This window comes from Haliotis rufescens, unplaced genomic scaffold (assembly GCF_023055435.1).
Source record: "Haliotis rufescens isolate VD_foot unplaced genomic scaffold, xgHalRufe1.0.p SCAF_17, whole genome shotgun sequence".
Classification (NCBI taxonomy): Eukaryota; Metazoa; Mollusca; class Gastropoda; order Lepetellida; family Haliotidae; genus Haliotis; species Haliotis rufescens.
Window position 1 is genome coordinate 25,877,439 of NW_025963857.1, and position 22,579 is coordinate 25,900,017.

At 43.0% G+C, this 22,579-nt stretch overlaps 1 protein-coding gene across 4 annotated transcripts in view; it reads right to left on the reverse strand.

The window, feature by feature from the left end:
* LOC124113130 (glycosylphosphatidylinositol anchor attachment 1 protein-like) overlaps positions 1–22,579 on the reverse strand; it is a 32,716-nt gene that overhangs the window by 4,206 nt on the left and 5,931 nt on the right. For all 4 annotated transcript variants that reach the window (XM_046473366.2, XM_046473367.2, XM_048397807.1 and 1 more), the window contains 10 exons: positions 19,946–20,223; positions 18,394–18,496; positions 17,927–18,086; positions 15,485–15,586; positions 13,521–13,717; positions 12,926–13,125; positions 10,730–10,883; positions 9,581–9,850; positions 8,979–9,175; positions 1,901–2,074 (listed from right to left, as the gene is read on the reverse strand). In XM_046473366.2, coding sequence (XP_046329322.2) covers positions 1,901–2,074; positions 8,979–9,175; positions 9,581–9,850; positions 10,730–10,883; positions 12,926–13,125; positions 13,521–13,717; positions 15,485–15,586; positions 17,927–18,086; positions 18,394–18,496; positions 19,946–20,202 — 1,814 coding nt within the window. In that variant the 5' untranslated portion in view covers positions 20,203–20,223. The remainder of the gene's footprint in view (positions 1–1,900; positions 2,075–8,978; positions 9,176–9,580; positions 9,851–10,729; positions 10,884–12,925; positions 13,126–13,520; positions 13,718–15,484; positions 15,587–17,926; positions 18,087–18,393; positions 18,497–19,945; positions 20,224–22,579) is intronic.

Here is a 22,579-nt window from a genome sequence, read left to right on the forward strand (position 1 = left end):
CAACCGAAACCTTTTTAACACAACCATTATGACTTTAACCACGCCATTGGCACTCTAATACAAGGAACTTCGCACACTGTTTGTTTGTTTGCTGTTTAACGCCGCACTCAGCAATATTCCAGCTATATGACGGCGGTCTGTAAAATAATTGAGTCTGGACCAGACAATCCAGTGACTGACATCATGAGCATCGATCCACGCAATTGGGATCGATGACATGTATCAACCAAGTCAGCGAGCCTGACCACCCGATCCCGTTAGTCGCCTTTTACGACAAGCATAGTCATCTTTTACGGCAAGTATGGGTTGCTGAAGACCTATTCTACCACGGAATCTTCACGGGTTCTCTTCGCACACTGTATGTGCGTGAGTATGGTTTTACGCTGCTTTTAGCTATTTTCTAGCAATATCATGGCGGGGGACACCAGAAATGGGCTTCACACATTGTACCCATGTCGGGAATCGAACCGGGGTCATTGGCGTGACGAGCGAACGCTTTAACCACTAGGCTACCCGACTGCCCCTCGCACACAGTATGTACCCAAATGGTGTCAAGATGGTCACAATGACTGAGGATGTGGTGTACAGGTTACCATGGTAATAACAAGAAAATATATCAAAAACTCACATCAAAATATAACCACTCATGATCATAACTGGTCGTTCCGGTATACAATACTACGTTTCAGAAGACTTGCATTTTTGAACTATTGGGAAATCCTGTACATTCTTTGTTTGATAACCTTGTAGGTCAAGCTGACCTGGGCATGTGCGAGCATTCTTTGTGAACACCGGGTTCAGATCATAGTGTGAGTCATGGGGTATTTACTCTCATAGGGATTTGACAGTTTCCTTCTATATGGGTATTCATACTTCAATTCATAGATATTTCTGAAAAGAAATTCTGCCTGACATGTCGCATAAACTTACGACAGCCGCATATAGAAATGACGTCATGATATAACAATGTTTTATCGTGAAATAAACCATGCTTCGTTCTTCAATGTACTTTGTGATTGATCATATAGCTGTCTTATATGGGATATCAACATTATGTACAGCCTCTTTAAGGATGTCTAAAAAATATTTACCCAAATGTTAATAATGAAGACTCCCTGAATAGAATCCGACCTCGGAAATGTCGGACAAGTCCATTTTATGAACAGGTGGGTTAAGTTTGGTATTTCCCGCATATTCTCACAATCCTCACGTCGATTATCTGTACCTTTTCTCCTATTACTGATTGTCATATCTCTTCCAATTTGGATGCGATTGTTCGGCAAGTGTGTTTATCTGTGTAGCCGAGCTACATCTATAGGGAACAACTTACAAGTCACTTCCCTCTCAAAAATAATATCTAATAAATGAAGTCATCAATATATACGGGATTTTAGTGGTGCGTGAACCATGATCACAGTGGTGATTTGGTGATGTAAGGGATGTGTTTGGGTGAGTGGTGTTTTTTGAAGCTGGAAACTTCGTTCTAGGATGTTTCCACACCAAGATCGAAGAATTAGAAGAAATGCATAGTGTGAGATAGGATAAGTTTAAAAATTATATATGTATAAGCAAGTTTTATCATGAAATAAACACACATTTTGTCGATGTTTCTTTGCGATTTATCGCATTGCTCTCTTATATTTACCAATAAGTGAGACATAGCGCCTTAAGGATGCATTATTCACTGCAGTACAGTGATGCCTGTACTAGATCTGTTGAGAAACTACGGGACACAAGCTGAAAACATGTAAAAAGGATACTTTGGATAATTACACATAGACTATTGGACTTTTGAAAATTTTAATGCGCAAGCAACTGAAAATAAATGTGTAATGGTGCTATATTTTGTGTATTTTACACAAATCCTGTTATCTGGAGCAGTGAACACTCATTCACTCACCTGCTCTTTGTGGGGACGACAAACGTGCAGACGGGCATCATGGTGGCCGTGAGGAAGAAGGCCAGGGAGATGTTCATCAGGGCGATGGCAAACAGGATGAGGGACAGCAGGATGAGGCCGATGCTCTTCAGCGTCTGCCAGTCCACCTGGAACTTGTCCGACTCGTTGTACTTCCTAGACGGGAGGAACAACATTGATCACGACACCTTGTTTTGTGTACACACTCGGTAAATTACTCCATAGAAGAGTAACGATATATCGAACGATTGATGTATTGTAATTGTTTGCCCTACGTTTGTACTATGTCTATAGAAATATGAAAATGCCAATGGCATTGTTGATAGTATGCAAAACAATTGATAGTTTAAATAATCACAGTTATTATAAATAAAACATAGATTATGTGTTAGTAAACTCAGATTTTAAGGTCGAAATTCATAAATGTTGTGTGATGATTAGCAAGGGTTACAAATATTTCACATTAGAGTTACTCCCCTTAGGTTTGTGAAGCAACAGGGAGGAAAATAGGCGACTTTGACATTGTCGGCAAAACTTTCATTATTTTTCTACCATTGATAAAATTAATTATCAAGCATTATTTTAAGAGTTGGTTTAATACAATCGCAATAGTGAAAATAGCTCCAATAGTTACCTGTATTCATTATCAGTGAAAACTAACAAAACCTTTAGTGGTGTGACGAGTGTTTGTTTGAAGTCAGGTTTGATATGAGACAGTATAACTGCAGGATGTCAATGACCCCAACTCTGTGCATGAACTCTGTGTGAACCCCAACTTGCCTGATATTGCCTGAGGGGTGGTCGGGTAGCCTAGTGGTTAAAGCATTCGCTTGTAACGTCGATAACCAAGGTTCAATTCCCGACATGGGTACAATGTCTTAAGCCCATTTCTTGTGTCCCCCTTCGTGATATTGCTGGAATATTGCTCACTCACTCACTCACTCACTCACATTGCCTGATTATGTGTTGTGTAGAGGCAGCAAGACTAGCGCACATATAGCACTAGAAATATTGCCGTTCGTACAATGTTATGTGAGTGACCAGGCTATGGCTTGATTCTTGGTTTAAAATAGCGACTACATTGTTGTTTAACATGGCACTCAGCAATATTTCAGCTTTATGACAGCGGTCTGTAAATAATCGAGTCTGGACCAGACAATCTAGTGATTGACATGAAGAGCATCGATCCAGACAATTGAGATACGATGACATGTATCAACCAAGTCAGCAAGTCTGACCACCCGATCCCGTTAGTCGCCTCTTACAACAAGCATAGTCGCCTTTTGCGGCAAGCATGGGTTGCTGAAGACCTATTCTACCCCGGATCTTCACGGGTGGCGACTACATTGTAAAACAGCCATATGTATCCATGGGTGATGGAGGAACATAGTGCATACAAAACTGTGAGAGTATGGTTAATGCCGTTTTTAGAAATATGAAGAGGGTCCTGATGGGTGGGTCCCACAAGCAGTAAGCAGTAAAATTTAGGTACTCTTTCATTAAGCAGTAATTTTTCTTCTTTTTCAATAAAATCGTCGCGAAAAATTCCTAAATCGGCCATGGAGGGACATGGGACTTTTAATTCTGCTTTCGTTTCATCCTGACAATTCATATTTTTAATACCTGGTAAAATCTCAAATCGCTAAACATTCTAGACTGGTCCCCTGCGTCAGTTGCTCAGCCTGCTTTCTGTGGCGAAGCATTTGGGTCTTGAAGACACACTGTTTTTGACCATTTCAATCATTTTACGATAAGCAGTAAATTATTTATTTACGTTAAGCAGTTATTTTTTGGTATTTTACGATAAGCATTTACCATAAAAAAAAGATGAATTTTACGTTTACGATAGTGTTTGAAGGGTGTTTTACGTTAAGCATTAAAACCCATCAGGACCCTCATGAAATGGGCTTCACACATAGTACCCATGTTGGGGATCGAACCTGGGCCTTCGTCGTGATGTCAATGCTTTAACCTTACCGCTCCTACAACCCTGATAATGAACCTGCATCATATGAATACAACAACCCATCTGCCCGAGGAAAGAGCATCCACTAATCTTTTTATCAAAGTCTTGTTTCCACCCTTGCCACATCAACCCCGCTTTCCTGTGCTAAACATGATTGGACTATTGCACGTAGCAATAGTCAAATCAGACAAGGTTTCACAAATTCAACATCCACGACTGGTACACCTTCGTATGTAAGTGATTTACCGCTGCCTGTCTTTGTTGACATGTCTCTTTCATCAAAAGACAATTGCCTCTGTTTTTGTGTCAGGGATGAAATCGCAAATGATTTCATTATCTGATTGACTAGGTCGTTGCCTACTGTAGTCGACATTTTTTGTGAAGCTATACGATATAATAACAGCGATCTGATTGGATATCGTGTTTTCATTACAAGGGGCACAACTGGTGATCTATGCAAGATGGCACGGGGTCGAGCCAAGAAATGTGGCCTTGATGTGGCAAGGGTAGAAACTAGGCTCTGATATAGGATAGTGGACACGCTTCCCTCGGGACGATGACAACAACCAGGACGACGATGGGATGCTAGCACAAAGATGATCATCAAAACTCTAGTGCTTTTAGACAGACTTGGATCAATGGTAGTGCTGATACTGCTTTGTGTAACTTGGCCCAAGATTCAAGAATGCTACTTTCACTGGTACCAGCTTGTTTGTTGATAAATGCTGTCAGCCTGTAAATACTTGAGACTGGATCAGACAACCCAGTGATTGATATCATGAGCAAGGACCCACACTGTTAGGATACGCTGACATGCACCCAACACAACTGATGCCTGTAGCGCAAAATGACTAACTGTTGCCTGAAGTTATCATGTTACTCAACCATGTTATCCAGCGGTCTGGCAAAACGCGGTCGCAAATATCAAATAAAGTTTAAAATAATAACATTAACTGAATTGAATCTACGTGCTTGCTAAGCATATATATATAATACACTACTCAAATGTAGTTTGCGACCACCCAATTTTGTAGAATTTTCCTATTCGGAATATTCTATAAGTAATACGTTACCACTGTTATACCGAGGCTGTTGTCTCCCACAACTGCTGCTGTAGCGAAATCTACCACGGAGATCTCAATTACCTCATGCAGCACGTGCGTAGCCACCTAGCTGCCATGTGACACCCTTCACTCTTGTCTCTTGCGAGAGCAAGTGCTCGTGGGACGGACGGGCGGGCAGCAGCCCAGTGGTAACGTATTACTTATAGAATATTCCGAATAGGAAAATTCTACAAATTACATTAAGTAATACGTTACCACTGTTATACCGAGGCTGACTACCACAGTTGGCGGTGGGGAGCACCTACAACCCGAATCCTGACTGCTAGCGTTCCTTCCGACCAGCGGAAGTAAACACCAAGGCGGAAGCACTCGATGCGCATGCACCTAGCTAGGCGTTACCCTATAGGAATACCAAAGCACTGTCAAGCGCATACCGTAAGGCTCAATCGTCATTGCCAAAACGATTGGTGACTCCAAACGGCCCCACTGGATAGGTATTTCATCGCCGCAGCGGATGAGAACACTGTATCCGCGTGAGCTAAATCTTAGATCAGGTTAAACAGTCGAAAAGAGGGAAATTAATTTCATTCAGACCGTATATCCCAGAGCAAGCCTACTTAAAGTATGCATTAGGCGCGTGACCTAATTCCAGTATTTGAAAGCATGCATCACAAGGTTGGGATACACGACAGACAATTAAATACATAACTGTCAAAATACAAATAAGGACAAAGCACACAAAAAGCCGCCCTCACCTGTGGTGTGAGTGCGCTGGTTTGCGGGACCCCAACTCCTGTACCCACGGCAGTGGGAACATTGGAGTCGACCCAGATTGACCACCGTGCAAGGTCTGACGCCTGAGGAGTTCGGAATTGCGCTGGGCACACCCCTTAGGTGCCCGCTTGCGCCGCGATCCGCGGGCCAAGACGGTGCACACTCTCCACGACGGCATCAACGACCCGTTTGAGGTAATGATTGGCAAAAACCGAGTCAGAACGCCAGTAACAACCTCGTAATATTCTGCGAACAGAGATATTCGAGTGTAGGGCAAATGTTGCCGCTAGCGCCCTGATCTCGTGCGGGTTTGACCCTGCTACCGGTAACCCCCAAGACCGGTACGCCAGATTGATGACAGAACGAAGCTACAACGCAATCGAGTTGCGAGTTATGTCAACCGTGCGATTAGGGTTACACGATATGAACAGACGGTCACTCCCTTGTCTACGTTCATTCGAAGCCTTAAGATAATACTTAAGGGCCCTAACCGGACACAGCGCTCTGTCCTCAGTATCAGCAGGATGTAAGATTTCCTTGAGTGATCTTACAGTGAATTCTCTCTCCGTTTGCCCGATTCTCTGATTCTTGGCGATGAAGCCCATGAGCAGGCCCAGGCGGACCGCTCCTTCGTCACCCCTATCGAATCGTACCTTGGCGACATCGAGTGCATGAATTTCGGATACACGTGCCGCCGTGGCATAGGAGAGGAGAAATGCTGTTTTCCAAGTCACATGCCGGAACGAAGCACTATGCAAGGGTTCATACGGAGCTTCCGTAAGTGATTGCAACACTAGGGAAAGATCCCAGGCCGGTGCCCGAAGGCGGCCCTTCTTAAGATCGTGCTGTTTGAAACCCTTGATAATACCCCGTATCACCGGCTCTTTGGAGAGACTGGTAACCATAGCAACGTCCCGTACCGTAGCAACGGACGAGACATAGTTGGCAATGGAACCCCGGAGAGTTTCCGGGTCTCTCGCAAGTGAGACATGAAACGAGCAATATCCTGCACAGATACCTTATCTGGCCAATGAATGTGATGTTTACAACACCACTTCGTGAAAATAACCCAACGTGCATTATACACCTTCTGGGTAGAATCACGATGCATACTAACGTATGCCCGAACAGGTCGACCATCGGATGACCCAAACGTTCGCACAGCCACTGAAACACTACTGGGTTCAGCATCCACTCTGTGGGGCTCGGATCCTGAGGCCTCGATGGAGCGTCGACCAGTACGTTCCGCACACCTGGGATGTGACGGGCGCGTATCTGGCACGGGACACTGTCCACCAAAGCGTAAAACTCGAACGTGAGATCGAGTAGCGAGTGACTGTGGGTTCCCCCCAGTTTGTTCACATAGGACACTACCGTCGTGTTGTCGGTCGCCAGCATGAGCCGGGCGTCGACGAGACGATGCTTCCAGTGATTGACTGCGTTGATCACTGCCTTGAATTCGAGACAATTGATGTGAAGACCTAGTTCGTCTACTCACCACAGCCCCGAGCTCACCTCCCCCTCTAGTCGGGCGCCCACTAGAGAGGTGTCTGTATACAGGTTCAACGTGGCCCGGTAGGGCCACATAGAGACTCCTGATAAGACATTGTAAGGGACCGTCCACCACTCCAGATGCGGTCGGAGCCGATCCGGGAGGGCGACGGTCGCACTGTTCACCTCCGTTGCTAACAACTGGATTAAAAACCGTTGCAGCGGGCAGAGTTGGAGACGACCCCGTTCGGTGCAGTCCTGGGCTGATACAAGTAGCCCTAACAGCTGTTCCCAAAAGTGAACAGTCTGTTGCACCGCTAAGACTTTGGCAATCATCGCCTGAATCTTGTGCCACCGGTCTGGGGGGACAAAGAGGCGATGGGACACCGTGTTGAACTGACCTCCGATGAACTGCAAGTTCTGAGAAGGGGTTAACTCGCTCTTGGGGAGATTGATAATCCACCCCAATTGCTCAAAGAGCCGACGTGCGAAAACGAGATGGCGTGACAGGGTGTCCGTCATTCGATTTGCTACTAGCGAGTCGTCCAGGTACGCGAAGTACCGGACACCCCTCCGGTGGAGGAACCCCACTATGGGGGTGGTTAACCGGGTGAACAGCCAGGGAGCGGACGTGTGAATCATTCTGAGTTCGGCACTGTCCTACTTGGGAACGAGAAATATCCTGGAGTAAAACCCCGGTGTTATTTCTGGTAGAGCTAACTCCCGTACTGCCCCTTCTCCACCAACCTGACGATGGCATCGGCGAGGATGGGAAGATCGGTTTCCGAATCGAAACCTGCCAACGGGGCAACGGTGAGCGGCGGATTCGCTTTGAGATCAAGCCGACAGCCGTACCGAATCGTGTTGACCACCCACGGGTCGTCGAACACTTGTTCCCAATTCACCCAGTACGTCTGGAGTCTGGCTCCCACGGGCCGCCAAGGGATCCGCCGCAGCTGTGGTGGTGGTACCCGCAAAGGGACCCCGACAGGACGAGCCGGCCACCACAGGGGTGGAAACGGACTGCACATACAGCCGGTAGCGCTCGCTTGCGGCACACCCCGCAGCTCCTGGTTGCGGGGGTAGAGGGGGTGGAGGACGGCGAAACATCCATGTCAGACATTTTGTTTGTACTATGAACAAAGAGCAAAACATGGTAACAACACACGCACCACAAATAGTCACAAACGAGTATTTTCACAAGAAAATAAACGAGCAATGGGAATATAGAACATACACATATAACATATAGAGGAATAAGTGATGTAAAAAACCCAAGATATACTAGAACAGGGGAACGTAAGACGCAACGTGCATACGAGACACCCCGCAAGTATATAGAAAAAAAGGGCGGGAAAAATATTTCCTTTTGGCGGGAAAAATATTTCCAAGCGTAGTTACAGCAAACGCCCCGTAAAAGCACAGTTTATTAGAGAGAATAAACAGTAATAAATATCACCGAATGGTCGGAGAAACAGGAACCCTTGAGCAGTTTATTGTACGTCTTGCTAGAGCAAGCGAAGAGACAAGAGTGGAGGGTGTCACATGGCAGCTAGGTGGCTACGCACGTGCTGCATGAGGTAATTGAGATCTCTGTGGTAGATTTCGCTATAGCAGCAGTTGTGGGAGACAACAGCCTCGGTATAACAGTGGTAACGTATTACTTAATGTAATCTTCATATTACAAGAGTTAATCTGTCATGATAGAGTAATATGAAGGAATCAGGTTCTTAGCGTCTTTGGAGTGGTACATAGCTCCACTCACTTTTTGATCATCCTGGGATACAGCAGAGAGGCACAGAAGAGAGCCAGGAGACCAAACAGCAGCGAGTCCTGCACGCGCAGCCGGAACGGCGTGGAGAACTGGGCCATGAGGTTAGGTCCGGAGTATGCCAGGAAGCCGAGCAGCATGCAGATGAAGACGACCGGCAGCAGGCTACGGAGTCCGACCTGCTGGGGCATCTGTAACCAAGATGGCGCTTTAGTAATCGTTGGAAGTTGGTGAGTTTTAGAATGTTAGGAATGAGTGGGATTATGTGTATGGGCTGTCATGGTCAGGACAGTTAGTTGCTGGTGTTTGACTTGTTGATGTCAGTAATATGTTTGAGTTCAAGCTACAAACAATGTAGAACTACAACCATCTTTCTCCTCTGTATCAATACCAAATAATAAAAGCAAAATAGAACTTTCAAATACTGCTTAAATATTTTTTTTAACAAGAAACGGCCTATAATTAATTCCAATGTTTAACACTTTTAATAAGTCACTGCCTCATAACTTATACTTTAGTGAAGAAAAAACAAATTGCATAATTTCAGTAATCAAAGCTTGTTATTTGACCAAACCAAAATAGATCTCAAAGCTCACTTCAGATTCATCTCCTATCTCTCCTTCTTCTTCCTCCTCCTCTTCCTCATCTTCTTCCTCATCTTCTTCCAACTTCTTCTTTTCTTTCTCCATTTTCTCTCTCTTTTCCTTCTTTTTCTGCTCCGAATCTTCCTTTTTCTGCTCTTCCTTTTTCTTCTCCGCTTTGTCTTCTTCACTCTTCTCTCCATCCTTATCTGCATCTTGAACAGCTGCTGAATCAGCCTCTGGCTTCTTCTGAGAGGAGTCGGCGCCAATCCACAATGCTAGGGCCTAGAGTTAGAATAATAATGACATCATAGTTTTTTACAGTTTTGGTTGATGCATCTGCCCCCCCAAACACGCAAGGAATAAAAAAAAATAAATTATTTTCCTTCTCACTCATCTGTAAACAAATTACAGGCACAAACAACACATCACAGTCAGTGAATGTCCAAATAGAGTAATCCTTTGAACTGACATTTACAAAAATTACAAATAAATATTGAATACAATAAAAAATAATTTCCCTTATTTCATAATTTCTTGAATTTAAAATATTACAATTAATTGTATATTCATATACTTATCCTATCTCACACTATATATTTCTACTTCTTTCAATCTTGGTATGGAAACGCACTAGAACAAAGTCTCCAGCTTTAAAAAAACATTACATCCTAACACATCCCAGCATCGCTATGGTCACAACCGAAAAAAACACAACCTGATTACCTGACAGAACCTGCCACATCATTCTCTTTCTCATTGCCTACAGAAGTAGAGAATTGAAGTTGTTGTTTTTTGCAATCAACATTCGACTGACACATTATTAAAACTGCAGTCTCTGATGGGAACTGACAGATTATTTTGTTTGGGTGGTGACCATGGTGATGGTGTGATGTGTTCGGGTGTAATGTTTTTTTAAAGCTGGAAACTTTGTTCTAGAGCATTTCCTCACCAAAATGGAAAGTCACCAATCATTGTAGTGAGTTAGTGAGTGAGTATGTCTTTATGCCACGTTTAGCAATATTCCAGCAATATCACGGTGGGGGACACCAAAAAAGGGCTTCACATTGTTCCCATGTGGGGAATAAAATCCAGATCTTCAGCGGGATGAGTGAACACATGAACCACTAGGCTACCATGAACTAACACAAGGTAACATCCCACCTTGATGAGGCCAGCGGCCACCATGAGGGCGAAGGGGGGCATGTAGATGCCGATGGAGATGTACCTCTGCGTGCCTGACAGGATGTAGAAGAAGAAGGACTGGTGGAAACGTTCCAGGAGGTTGTTCAGACTGCGGAACACGCCCTCCACGATCCTGCCACAACATGAAACATATATTTGAATGTAATTTCTACTGTCATTCCTCAGAAATGTTTGACGATAGAAATCCTCATTCATTTCTTAAATTCTTTTCTTGAACGTGTGAGAAAATTGTAATAATCATGATAATAACTCCCCCGGAAATGATGAAATTGTTCGTAAAACTATTTTCATGATAAAAGAAATTTAAGAACACATTTTCTATTTTCACAATACAACAAAATTTGATTTCACTTTTTTTCTAAAAAATGAAACCATTTTTGGTTGTGTTAGCATGGGAAGATATTGGGGCTTTTATTATTATATTATAATAGGGCTATTATTTCATACGAATATTGTAGATAGTTCTGCAGGTATTGATGTCAAATTATGCTTGGCAAGAAACACAAAAGCCAAACTAACTGGAAGAAAAATGAAATGATGTAAGGGAGATAACTCTCCCTCTCAGAACTGCTTATTCTATCACACATAACCCAAACTGCTGTCATTGTCAGTTGTAAGGATAGCATGCATAGAGTTGTTACACATGGTAAAGTGTGAATGTGATTAGACTGATGTGTGTCAGTTATGTTAACAGATACTTGGACTGTGACGAGTCCAAATTTATTACCCAGGTACCCACCACGCTATTACCCGACCCTACCCGGATACCCGCTATATGTCTCAAGACTTGGGTGTAAAATGTCCGATAGGGAATAGTTTGACCGTAGCCCCGCTAAAATGTATTTAGATACACGTATAAAACGATCTGGTCATGCATACACTGAAGTTGACTAAAGTTTTATCTTTATTCAAACCTATAAAGGTCAGAAGGAATGGGTGCATAGTCAGCAAGAAATGCGAACATTAGTGACTTGTAGTGTAACCATTGAGTTTCAGATATTTTTTGGTCATGAAACAATATATCATGTGACTAACCATGGGTCCGGGTAGTCCTGTGGGTACCCGGGTCATACTCAGTACCCGCCAGACCTGAGTACCCGTCCCAGCCCTAATAGATACCCACGAAAAAATATATTGCAAGTGATTTCGTGGCATATGACTCGTTAACCAACATTTTTTTGGGCGTTTATAAAACCATAAACAAAAATGAATTTGGCTATGCTGACTAATGGACTCCTGTTTCCTGATTGGTTGATAATATAATGGGAGGGGATTTTGTTGCATTATTACATAGCCGACAAGTCCTTGTTACCCTTAATGTCAAGCGCCAGACAGGGTAACAACAAGTACCATCTTTTAATGTCTTTTGCTATGACGCCACCGGGGAACAAACCCCGGACCTTCCCGCTCTCCGGGCGGACGCTCTACCTCTTGACAGCGGAGGCGGTCTCAATGTTACTTGAAGAAGCAACTTCTGTTCATCATCTTCCTAAGTGTAAACTGACTTTTAAAGTCCAGTTTCTCTCCTTACCGTAATAGGCTGCAATTATAGAGTTATATTTTGACTAGACTAACGAGTCTATGGATAGTCCAATCAAAATCCCGAAACAAAATCGACATCCGGTTAAAAAATAACATGGCAACTGCCGCGCCTACTTCATTAGATTGCAGGATTTGCAGAGCATGCGTGCAGTCAACTGTGCACCAACTGATATTTTCTCAATCTTTTCATGTTTTTAATCAAGGTGCTCAAGTGACTTTATGAACTTCATTTTATAACAATAAAGATCTTTATTATCGATCAGATAGTCTTGACTGAACACCATCATTTTGTTTGAAGCAATGCAAGTGTTATGAGAGGTGGAATCTGATTGGTCAGTAGAGATGACATAGAAGGGACATAACTCGTAATAGCCACTGGTGGCGCTAAGATCGAGCCCAAAAATGCCAGCCTAGATCGACAAGGTGTAAGCTGGACTTTTAAAGTCTGTTAATTTCTTTGCCTCGGGAAGATGTCTATCATATATATATCAAATAGCTGGTTCAACAAAATGGTCAGGATGAGGATCAAGATAATAAACAAAATAAGAACAGGCAGGTAATTTGTCCGAATACTCAAAGTCGGGTTATTTCAAAGCTCTGAAATTGTCTGACCTTCCTGACTTGTCCAGTCCAACACTTCTTCCCCTCTTCTCAGGTTCCCCACTCAAGGTCAGAGCCTCAATGTGAAACCTGTGGAACAGTCCATGGTTGCCTGTAGGGGAGCCAGATGCCTGATACCACATCATGTTCAACATGGTCTTCAGAGCATGGGTGTAGCCTTCGAACGTCTCAGGGTCGTACATGTAGTCGTCCTGGCCGAGAGAAATTGTATGGTGCAGGAGTGAGTGTGTTAGTTGGGTATATGAGAGCTTGAAAATATTTTCAGTTATATTCCAAAAATAATGTGACAGGAAAGCCCAAAGTGTACAGGTCATGGATGTTTAACACCTTGATGAAACCACGAGCAAGGTTATGAAGTGTTCAAAACTAAGGGGCTTCTTGGGCCCCTGCGATCTTCTCCCATGATGCAAGAAACTGATGTCAGTTCCATATTTCTATAAGTGTCTGTGAGCAACCTACTAACAGTGTCTCCGAATCCTTGTAACCATTAGGCCAACTTGGACCCAAATATCGGCCTCTGAGTCTTGATAGATCCTCAGATATCCCGAAAATGGGCTGTTTCTAGGTCAACATTTAAACATCTCACCATCTTGTTGAGTGTGACCTTGACTCTTTCCTTGCGGCAGAGACGGACTACGAGGTTCACGAAGTCGAGGTTGGGGAGCTGACCGTTGATGCCCTCCAGTTTAATGTTGAGATAGGCTGTCTTCTCAGGGGGGATCTCCAGGTTCAGAGCGGCCTGGATCTGACCACTACGTCCGGGTAGTCGGCCAGGGAAGATGACTGCAGAAGAATAATACACAATCGTGAATGTACCAATCTCATTAAAAGCAGATCTTAGATTTCGCCATCGCTAAACAAAGATCTGAGGACATCCCATTACAGGTCACGTCAGAACGACCTTTCATCCGACCAATCAAAGTGTCGCTTACCAGATCATGAAAGTGACAGTCAGAATGTGTTTTCTAATCATGCAACCTCGAATACGTTACCATGGGGTATTCCGAACTGCATGACTGATTCCGTCAAGTGTCTCTCGCTTCTGTGGGATAAAGATTTGAATGGAGGAGGTGTTGCACAGTACGTGGGAAGCACTGCCACACAATTGCAACCAATGTTACCATATTTTAGACATTCCGGAATGTGCGTTTGTTCAGTTTTCAAAATTTTAATCGAGAACTATGTCAACATATTTTTCAAGCGTAGTCTGAAATGGAAGTCGCCAGGTTGAAACGAGTGCTGTAAAGCTCGAGAAAGCTGCTTTCTCATTGGCTGATATCAACTTCTTGTTATTCGTTTCAGTGGTCGGTCAAAGTTTGCGAAAGGTCGGTCTGACGTGACCGGTAAGGGGATGTCCTCAGATCTTTGTTTAGTGGCAGAGAGAACTCAGATCTTATTTTAATGAGATCGTGAATGTACTGACTGAAATTTAAGTAGGTGATAAACATTAGGGATGGGTATTGGAGGCTTAAAGTGTATCACAATATGTTATGATGCACAAGGCTGTATTGCGATACGCATCATGATATATTGTACAGATCTAATTCTAAATTTTTAATTCAGAAGCAGTCTGATACATTGAGGTATGAACTGAAGTTCATAAATGGAACAAAACATGATTCTGGTACAACATAACGTTTACTCAGTCAATAAAAACAAAGCCATTTTGGAGCCCGGGATGTGAAGGCATTTGGCAAGTATATAACATTAAACACATATTAAAAATCATGCTGGCCAGGACAAAACTGTAGGTGTTTTGGCCAAAACAATATGGAGGTCCAATGACGAAACTGTAGGTGTTTTGGCTAATACATCACAGAGGTCCATGAGGAAACTGTAGGTGTATTGGTCGATATAACCTGGAGGGCCATCACAAAACTGTAGGTGTTTTGGCTAATACATCACGGAGGTCCATGAGGAAACTGTAGGTGTATTGGTCGATATGCCCTGAAGGGCCATCACAAAACTGTAGGTGTTTTGGCTAATACATCACAGAGGTCCATGAGGAAACTGTAGGTGTATTGGTCGATATAACCTGGAGGGCCATCACAAAACTGTAGGTGTTTTGGCTAATACATCACGGAGGTCCATGAGGAAACTGTAGGTGTATTGGTCGATATAACCTGGAGGGCCATCACAAAACTGTAGGTGTTTTGGCTAATACATCACGGAGGTCCATGAGGAAACTGTAGGTGTATTGGTCGATATAACCTGGAGGGCCATCACAAAACTGTAGGTGTTTTGGCTAATACATCACGGAGGTCCATGACAAAACTGTAGGTGTATTGGTCGATATAACCTGGAGGGCCATCACAAAACTGTAGGTGTTTTGGCTAATACATCACGGAGGTCCATGACAAAACTGTAGGTGTATTGGTCGATATAACCTGGAGGGCCATCACAAAACTGTAGGTGTTTTGGCTAATACATCACGGAGGTCCATGACAAAACTGTAGGTGTATTGGTCGATATGACCTGGAGGGCCAGGACTAAAGTCAATGTGTAAATGGCGGATAAACATCAAAAAGTCTAGTCCTAGCTCCTACTTACACTCCGACGTGGTCCCGTGATAGCCATCCAACCAGGCCTGCATCCCCACCTCATCATACTCTGGCATCAGGAAGATGATATCCTTGGCTATGTAGGGCTTGTCTGCAACACCAGCATCAGCATCAGTACACAATGGAAATAACGAGGGAGCATATTCTGTGATATTATACCATTATATGATGTAGCAGATCTCACAATAACAACCATTTAACACAACAACGCATTACAAATTAATGATTGCTCTCCATCATCATGACAAGCGCAGCTGACTTGGCACTGTTTAGTACCGTATTTTCTTGAGTATAGTGCGCACCCATGTATAATGCGCACCCCCCTCTAGCGGGTTCAATATTTTGGAAAAAAAGAAATTTGAATATTATGCGCAGAAAAAATTTACACCGTACCCTTTCAGCGAAGTCCGGCAAACGAACGGGTGCTGAGAAACTTCGTCAGTACAAATTCGAAATTTGAGATAAAAAATCACCAGACATGTTTATTTACCGTTTAAACAGAATATATTGTTCTGCTAGGCATTGTTTTATATCTAGGGATTAAGATTACCTTGTGTATTTTCTCGTAAACTAAGCCTGGAAACAGCAATCAGCTGTACACATGTTTTCTTGGAATCGACCGGTGATTCGGTCAAGACACACCCAATGATATAACTTTATAGGATTTTTAATGCAAGGATCGGCAACAATTGTATCTGAAACTATTTTTTTTATCAGGAATAATATATTCCATTATTTTCTTAATTATATGCAGCCTTTACTAAACATATTTAAATAATAATAACCCTAAGCGAAGCAGCTGATCGCTATTGCCGGGTATTATTTTTTACATGGAACCAGTCTGACCAGTCACCGTCAAGGCTCATGCGCACGTGATCGTGTGATCGCAAGAATTTCATGTTGACATAGAATCGTCAAACAAAAACAAATATGACTTTTAACGAGTCAAAGTATGTCATTTATGATATATGTATCCATTCTCTGTCAACTAAAGTTCGTTTCAAGGCGTCAATAGCGGTATTCTGACCGTGGTTGCTGTTAATAACGGTGAGTTGTGCGATCTTCCGATCGCTTCACACACGATTTAGCCGAAATTAATAAAAACAATATTATAAGGAATTTTGAATAAAATTAATGAAATAAGTTAAAAACATAAGTCCAGATATTCAAAGAACATTTTTTATAGCCAGACAGTGTAATTACATGATTATTTTGCGTACTTCAGTATGGATTTGTTGACATGGTATTTCCGGTGTTTCGTGCTCACAGTAATGTCTTTCCAGGGGGGAAAAAAACATCAAAACTCATAATTCGTGTATAATGCGCACCCCCTTCTACACAGCTGTGTTTTTTCGAAAAAAAGTGCGCACTATACTCAAGAAAATATGGTATATGGAAAAAAAGATACCTAGTGAAATATGACAGTGAGTGAGTGAGTATGGTTTTACGCCACTTTTAGCAATATTCCAGCAACATCACAGAGGGGACACCAGAAATGGGCTTCACACATAGTACCCATGTCGGGAATCGAACATGGGTCTTCAGCGTGACGAGCGAACGCTTTAACCACTAGGCTACCCGACCACCCCTGAAATATAACACTTTGAATGTGGACTAATATCATAGAGCCTCATCAACCTGAAGTCCTAAAGTACAGTTCAGAGTTATCTGTACTTTGAAGCAAGTTTCAAGCAATTATTCCATGATTGTGCAAAAATGGATTTTACCGTAATCATAGAGAAATATTAAACGTGCATCCAGTGTAAAGGTGAGGTGAAATTGGGTTTAACGTCGCGTCCAAGATTATTGCACTTATATAGCGACCTGCATGCACGTGTGTGTGTGTGTGTGTGGCTGCTTGTACTAGTCCGAACTGATGCCAATTTATAGTGCTAGCACACTGAGATACCATGCTGCAGTTTAACATGAATACCACACTCAGACACAGTATACTGACTCCGAGCCGACCAGTCCTTGTATTAGCCCTTTAATGCCGAACGCCAGACAGGGTAACAACAAGTACCATCTTTTAACGTCTTTTGGTATGACGCAGACGGGCATCGAACCCCGGACCTTCCGCTCTCCGGGCAGACGTTCTACCACTAGACCACAGAGTCCAGATTCACAAGGTTTCACCGGATAAGATATGTCAAGGTGAGCTAATAGCTAGGTCACTGAGATACCATGCCATAGTTTTAACATGGATACCCTACTCAGACACAGTTTACTGACTCTGATCCAACCAGTCCTTGTTTTATTCCCTTCATGTCTAGCTCCAGGCAGGGTAACAACAAGTACAATCTCTAAGATATTTTGCCATGACTCGGAGGGAATCGAAGCAAGGATCGTCCTCTCTCCAGGCAGACGCTCTATCCATTATATCACAAAACAGGGGACCAAGATAGAATTCTTCTCCTCATATTGTACGTACTTCTGAAGTGTCTCGCTAGCGCCATCATGACGGCGATGCCCCCACTGGTCTGCTCATCCTCAGCCAGCCAGGGACGGAGTGGCGCTGATATTACGACAGACTCAGTGCTAGACGAGCGGCGAGCTCGCAGGATCGCATAGATGTTCCTCCCTGGGATCTCCTGGAAGCCAATAAATATATCATGGTGAGGTGAAATGGGGTGCAATGTCGCGTCCAAGATTATTACACTAATATTGCGACATGCATGCATGTGTGTCTGTGTGTGTGGCTGCTTGTTCTAGTCCGGAGCGATGTTGATATATAGTGCTAGCCCACTGAGATACCATGACGTATTTTAACATGGATACCCCACCACTCAGACATAGTATACTGGATATATATATATATATATATAAAAGGGAGGTAGGCTTGAAGAAAGATTCTGTGAGTTGGCTAGATATCTCAGGGAGATGAGCATCTCTACTTACTTTATCGACTGGCCCAAATGGGTATTTCAGTGAAAAGTTCTGCGTGTAGACATCCAGACCAAAACTCCGGAACTGCTCATAGATCCAGTCTTTAGGAGTTGTCCTGCAAAGGGAGTTCAAACATGACACCAATATAATTCCTTTCTTTCATCCTAATGATCTTTTGGGTTGTAGTAAGATTGATCATGTTCTGACATGGAATCTTGTTCTCACAAATCATGCACATGGTCCCAATTAGTTCTCTTGCATTAACTTGGGGGCCCAGATGTCTAAACATCACTGCTGTATCTGACACACAAGGACCATCACGGTTGTATCCCACTCACAAGGACCAGTCATCACTGCTGTAAATGACACACAAGGACCATCACCGCTGTATCTCACTCACAAGGACCATCACTGCTGTATCTGACACAAAGGGACCATCACGGTTGTATCCCACTCACAAGGACCAGTCATCACTGCTGTAAATGACACACAAGGACCATCACTGCTGCATCTCACTCACAAGGACCATCACTGCTGTATCTGACACACAAGGACCATCACTGCTGTATCTAACTCACAAGGACCAGTCATCACTGCTGTATCTGACACACAAGGACCATCACTGCTGTATCTCACTCACAAGGACCATCACTGCTGTATATGACACACAAGGACCATCACTGCTGTATCTCACTCACAAGGACCATCACTGCTGTATATGACACACAAGGACCATCACTGCTGTATCTAACTCACAAGGACCATCACTGCTGTATCTGACACACAAGGACCATCACTGCTGTATCTCACTCACAAGGACCATCACTGCTGTATATGACACACAAGGACCATCACTGCTGTATCTCACTCACAAGGACCATCACTGCTGTATATGACACACAAGGACCATCACTGCTGTATCTAACTCACAAGGACCATCACTGCTGTATCTGACACACAAGGACCATCACTGCTGTATCTGACACACAAGGACCATCACTGCTGTATCTGACACACAAGGACCATCACTGCTGTATCTGATACACAAGGACCATCACTGCTGTATCAGACACACAAGGACCATCACTTCTGTATCTGACACACAAGGACCATCACTGCTGTATCTGACACACAAGGACCATCACTGCTGTATCTGACACACAAGGACCATCACTGCTGTATCTGACACACAAGGACCAATCATTGCTGCTGTATCTCACACAAGGACCAATCATCACTCCTGTATCTAACACACAAGGACCAATCATCACTTCTGTATCTCACACATAAGGACCAATCATCGCTGCTGTATCTCACACACAAGGACCAGTCATCACTTCTGTATCTCACACAAGGACCAATCATCACTCCTGTATCTAACACACAAGGACCAATCATCACTTCTGTATCTCACACAAGGACCAATCATCACTCCTGTATCTCACACACAAGGACCAGTCATCACTCCTGTATCTAACACACAAGGACCAATCATCACTGCTGTATCTCACACACAAGGACCAATCATCACTGCTGTATCTCACACACAAGGACCATCACTGACTTTTCATCCTTCTTCAGCTGTTCCATCAGCTGTTTATTAAAGTTGCTGATCTCAGCATCGTTGTAGAACTCGTTCTCCACGAGACCCGGAAGCAGGGCGTTCTCGGAGAAGTAGGTGCTGGCGTTGAGGGGCTGGTACGCAAGGAGGAGGAACCAGACCAGTCCCGCCACGTACAGCAGGATGCTCAGCTTCTGGTTGTACTTGGAGATAATGGCCACAAGCCGCTGCCTCTGTTTGGGGTCTGTCAACAGCCCCATGATCAGCTGGCTTGATTAAATCTGTGAAGAGAATAGATAATGATGTGATACAGAAAACGAGCCGTGTTCGGAATTAGAGGAGTCCTGGGGCACACAAGAGTTCCTGCTATGGTATTTGAAGGTCAGGACCCTTTAAATTTTTAACTTTCAATAATTGGTTCTGTCAAGGATTGCTAGATTTTCAGGTTTAATTAAATTAACCACTGAAGTATCTGCATATTTGATACCAACACCTCATCCATCTTGTTCAGTGTTCTAGTCCTTTCTTTGACTTACCTTGAGGGATAATGTATACAGTATTGTCTTGTGTATAGTGAACACGTTTCCCCAAAACAAAACAGCTGTGTAATACATGCATATTGCCAAAAACGATCTGAAATATTAAATGATCTGATCATGTGTACATTGAAAATGACAGAAACTTTATCTTTACTCAAAGAAAAAATAGGGAAGCATGCACAGTCAGAAAGAAATGAGAAGATTAGCGACTTGCAGTGTATTCATGGATTTTTATTATTGTCATTAAACAAAATATCACGTGATTAACCTTGGGTCCGGGTTGTCCCGAGTTACCTGACCTGTGAAGACCCGGGGTAGAATAGGTCTTCAGCAACCCATGCTTGCCGTAAAAGGCGACTATGCTTGTCATAAGAGGCGACTAACGGGATCGGGTGGTCAGGCTCGCTGACTTGGTTGATGCATGTCATCGATCCCAATTGCGTGGATCGATGCTCATGATGTTAATCAATGGATTGTCTGGTCGAGACTCGATTATTTAATGACCGCTGTCATATAGCTGGAATATTGCTGAGTGCGGCGTAAAACAACAAAGCAAGCAAGCAACCAACCCGAGTTACCTGTTTCAGCCCTAACTATGACCCATCAGTACACTTCCATTATTAATTGAAGAACAATGGTGTCAGCATGGTCAGCACAAACTTCAGTCAAAGTCTACCCGATTCATTTGTTTGTTTGTATGTTTGATGCCGCACTCAACAATATTCTAGCTATATGACAGTGACCTGTAAACAATCAAGTTCGGACAGCACAATCCAGTGATTGATATTATGAAAGATCCATGCTGTCTGGATACAATGACATGCATCAACCATGTCACAGAGCCTGACAACCTGCATCTTTAAAAGTCCAGTTTCCACCCTTGCCGAACTAGGCTGGAATTACTGGGCTTGATTGTAGCGCCACCAGTGGCTATTACCAGTTATGTCCCTTCTAAGCCTCTTATGGACCAATCAGATTCCACCTCTCGTATCACTTACGTTTGCTTCACACAAAATGGTGGCGCCCGGTCAGGACGATCTGATCGATAATCAAGATCCATATTGTGATAAAACGGGTCTTACATCGCGAAATGCATCAAATCATGTGAGAACCTTGATTAAAAACATGAAAAGATTTGGAAAATATCTGCTGACGAGTTGGCGTTGCAATTGCATTGCAAATCCTGCACGACAGTTTACGAACCGGATTTCAATTTCGGTGCGCGATTTTGATTGGACTATGCATAGACTCGTTAGTCCAGCCAAAATGTAACTTCATAATACCAGCCTAGTTAGGCAAGGGTGGAAACTTGACTTTTATAGTCAGTTAACTCTCTTGCCTCGGGAAGATGGTCAACCTGATCCATTAAGTCATCTCCTACTAGTGTACAAGCTAACATTTAACATCCCATCAGCAATATCTCAGCCCAGCAGCCATATAGCAATATATAGCACATGCTGGTTTCAAACTGGGTTAATACTGATATTGATCCTGGTACTGTTCAACATTTTAGAAGAAGACCAACAACACATACATAAAATGATAAAATTTCAATAGTACACAGCCCAATGTTCTTGTCCAATGGGACTTCACGGAGAACAATAATAACAGACTGATATATTCCAACCAATACACTTCATACTAAACATTTGCTAAAGTGACTCGAGTATTTGGCAACACAAAAGTCGAAGAGATAAGCAGCGTATTTGCGTAAAATACCCCAAAAAATTATTCAAAAACCCAATTACTTTCAATAAACTTCTGTTCAGAAACGTATGCATTAAATAAAAACTCAAATGTATAAAAATAGCACACATAAATACCCAATGAAGCTTTTTCAGCATGCATACAAAGGATCAAGTTCCGAAACACAATTACGAGCTAATTTACATTCCTAGTAAAGCCTATATCACTGCTATATCATGTATATATTTAGAACAGTTGTAAACATCTAAAACATTATTTCATTTTTTTTTAAATATTAAAATGTTTACTAATTTTGGGAAATACCCAACATGCCCAATAGAGTGATGAATAGATGAGTGAAAAAATATTGGTTACCCAATGAAAAATGTAAAACCCAATTAAAATAAAAACC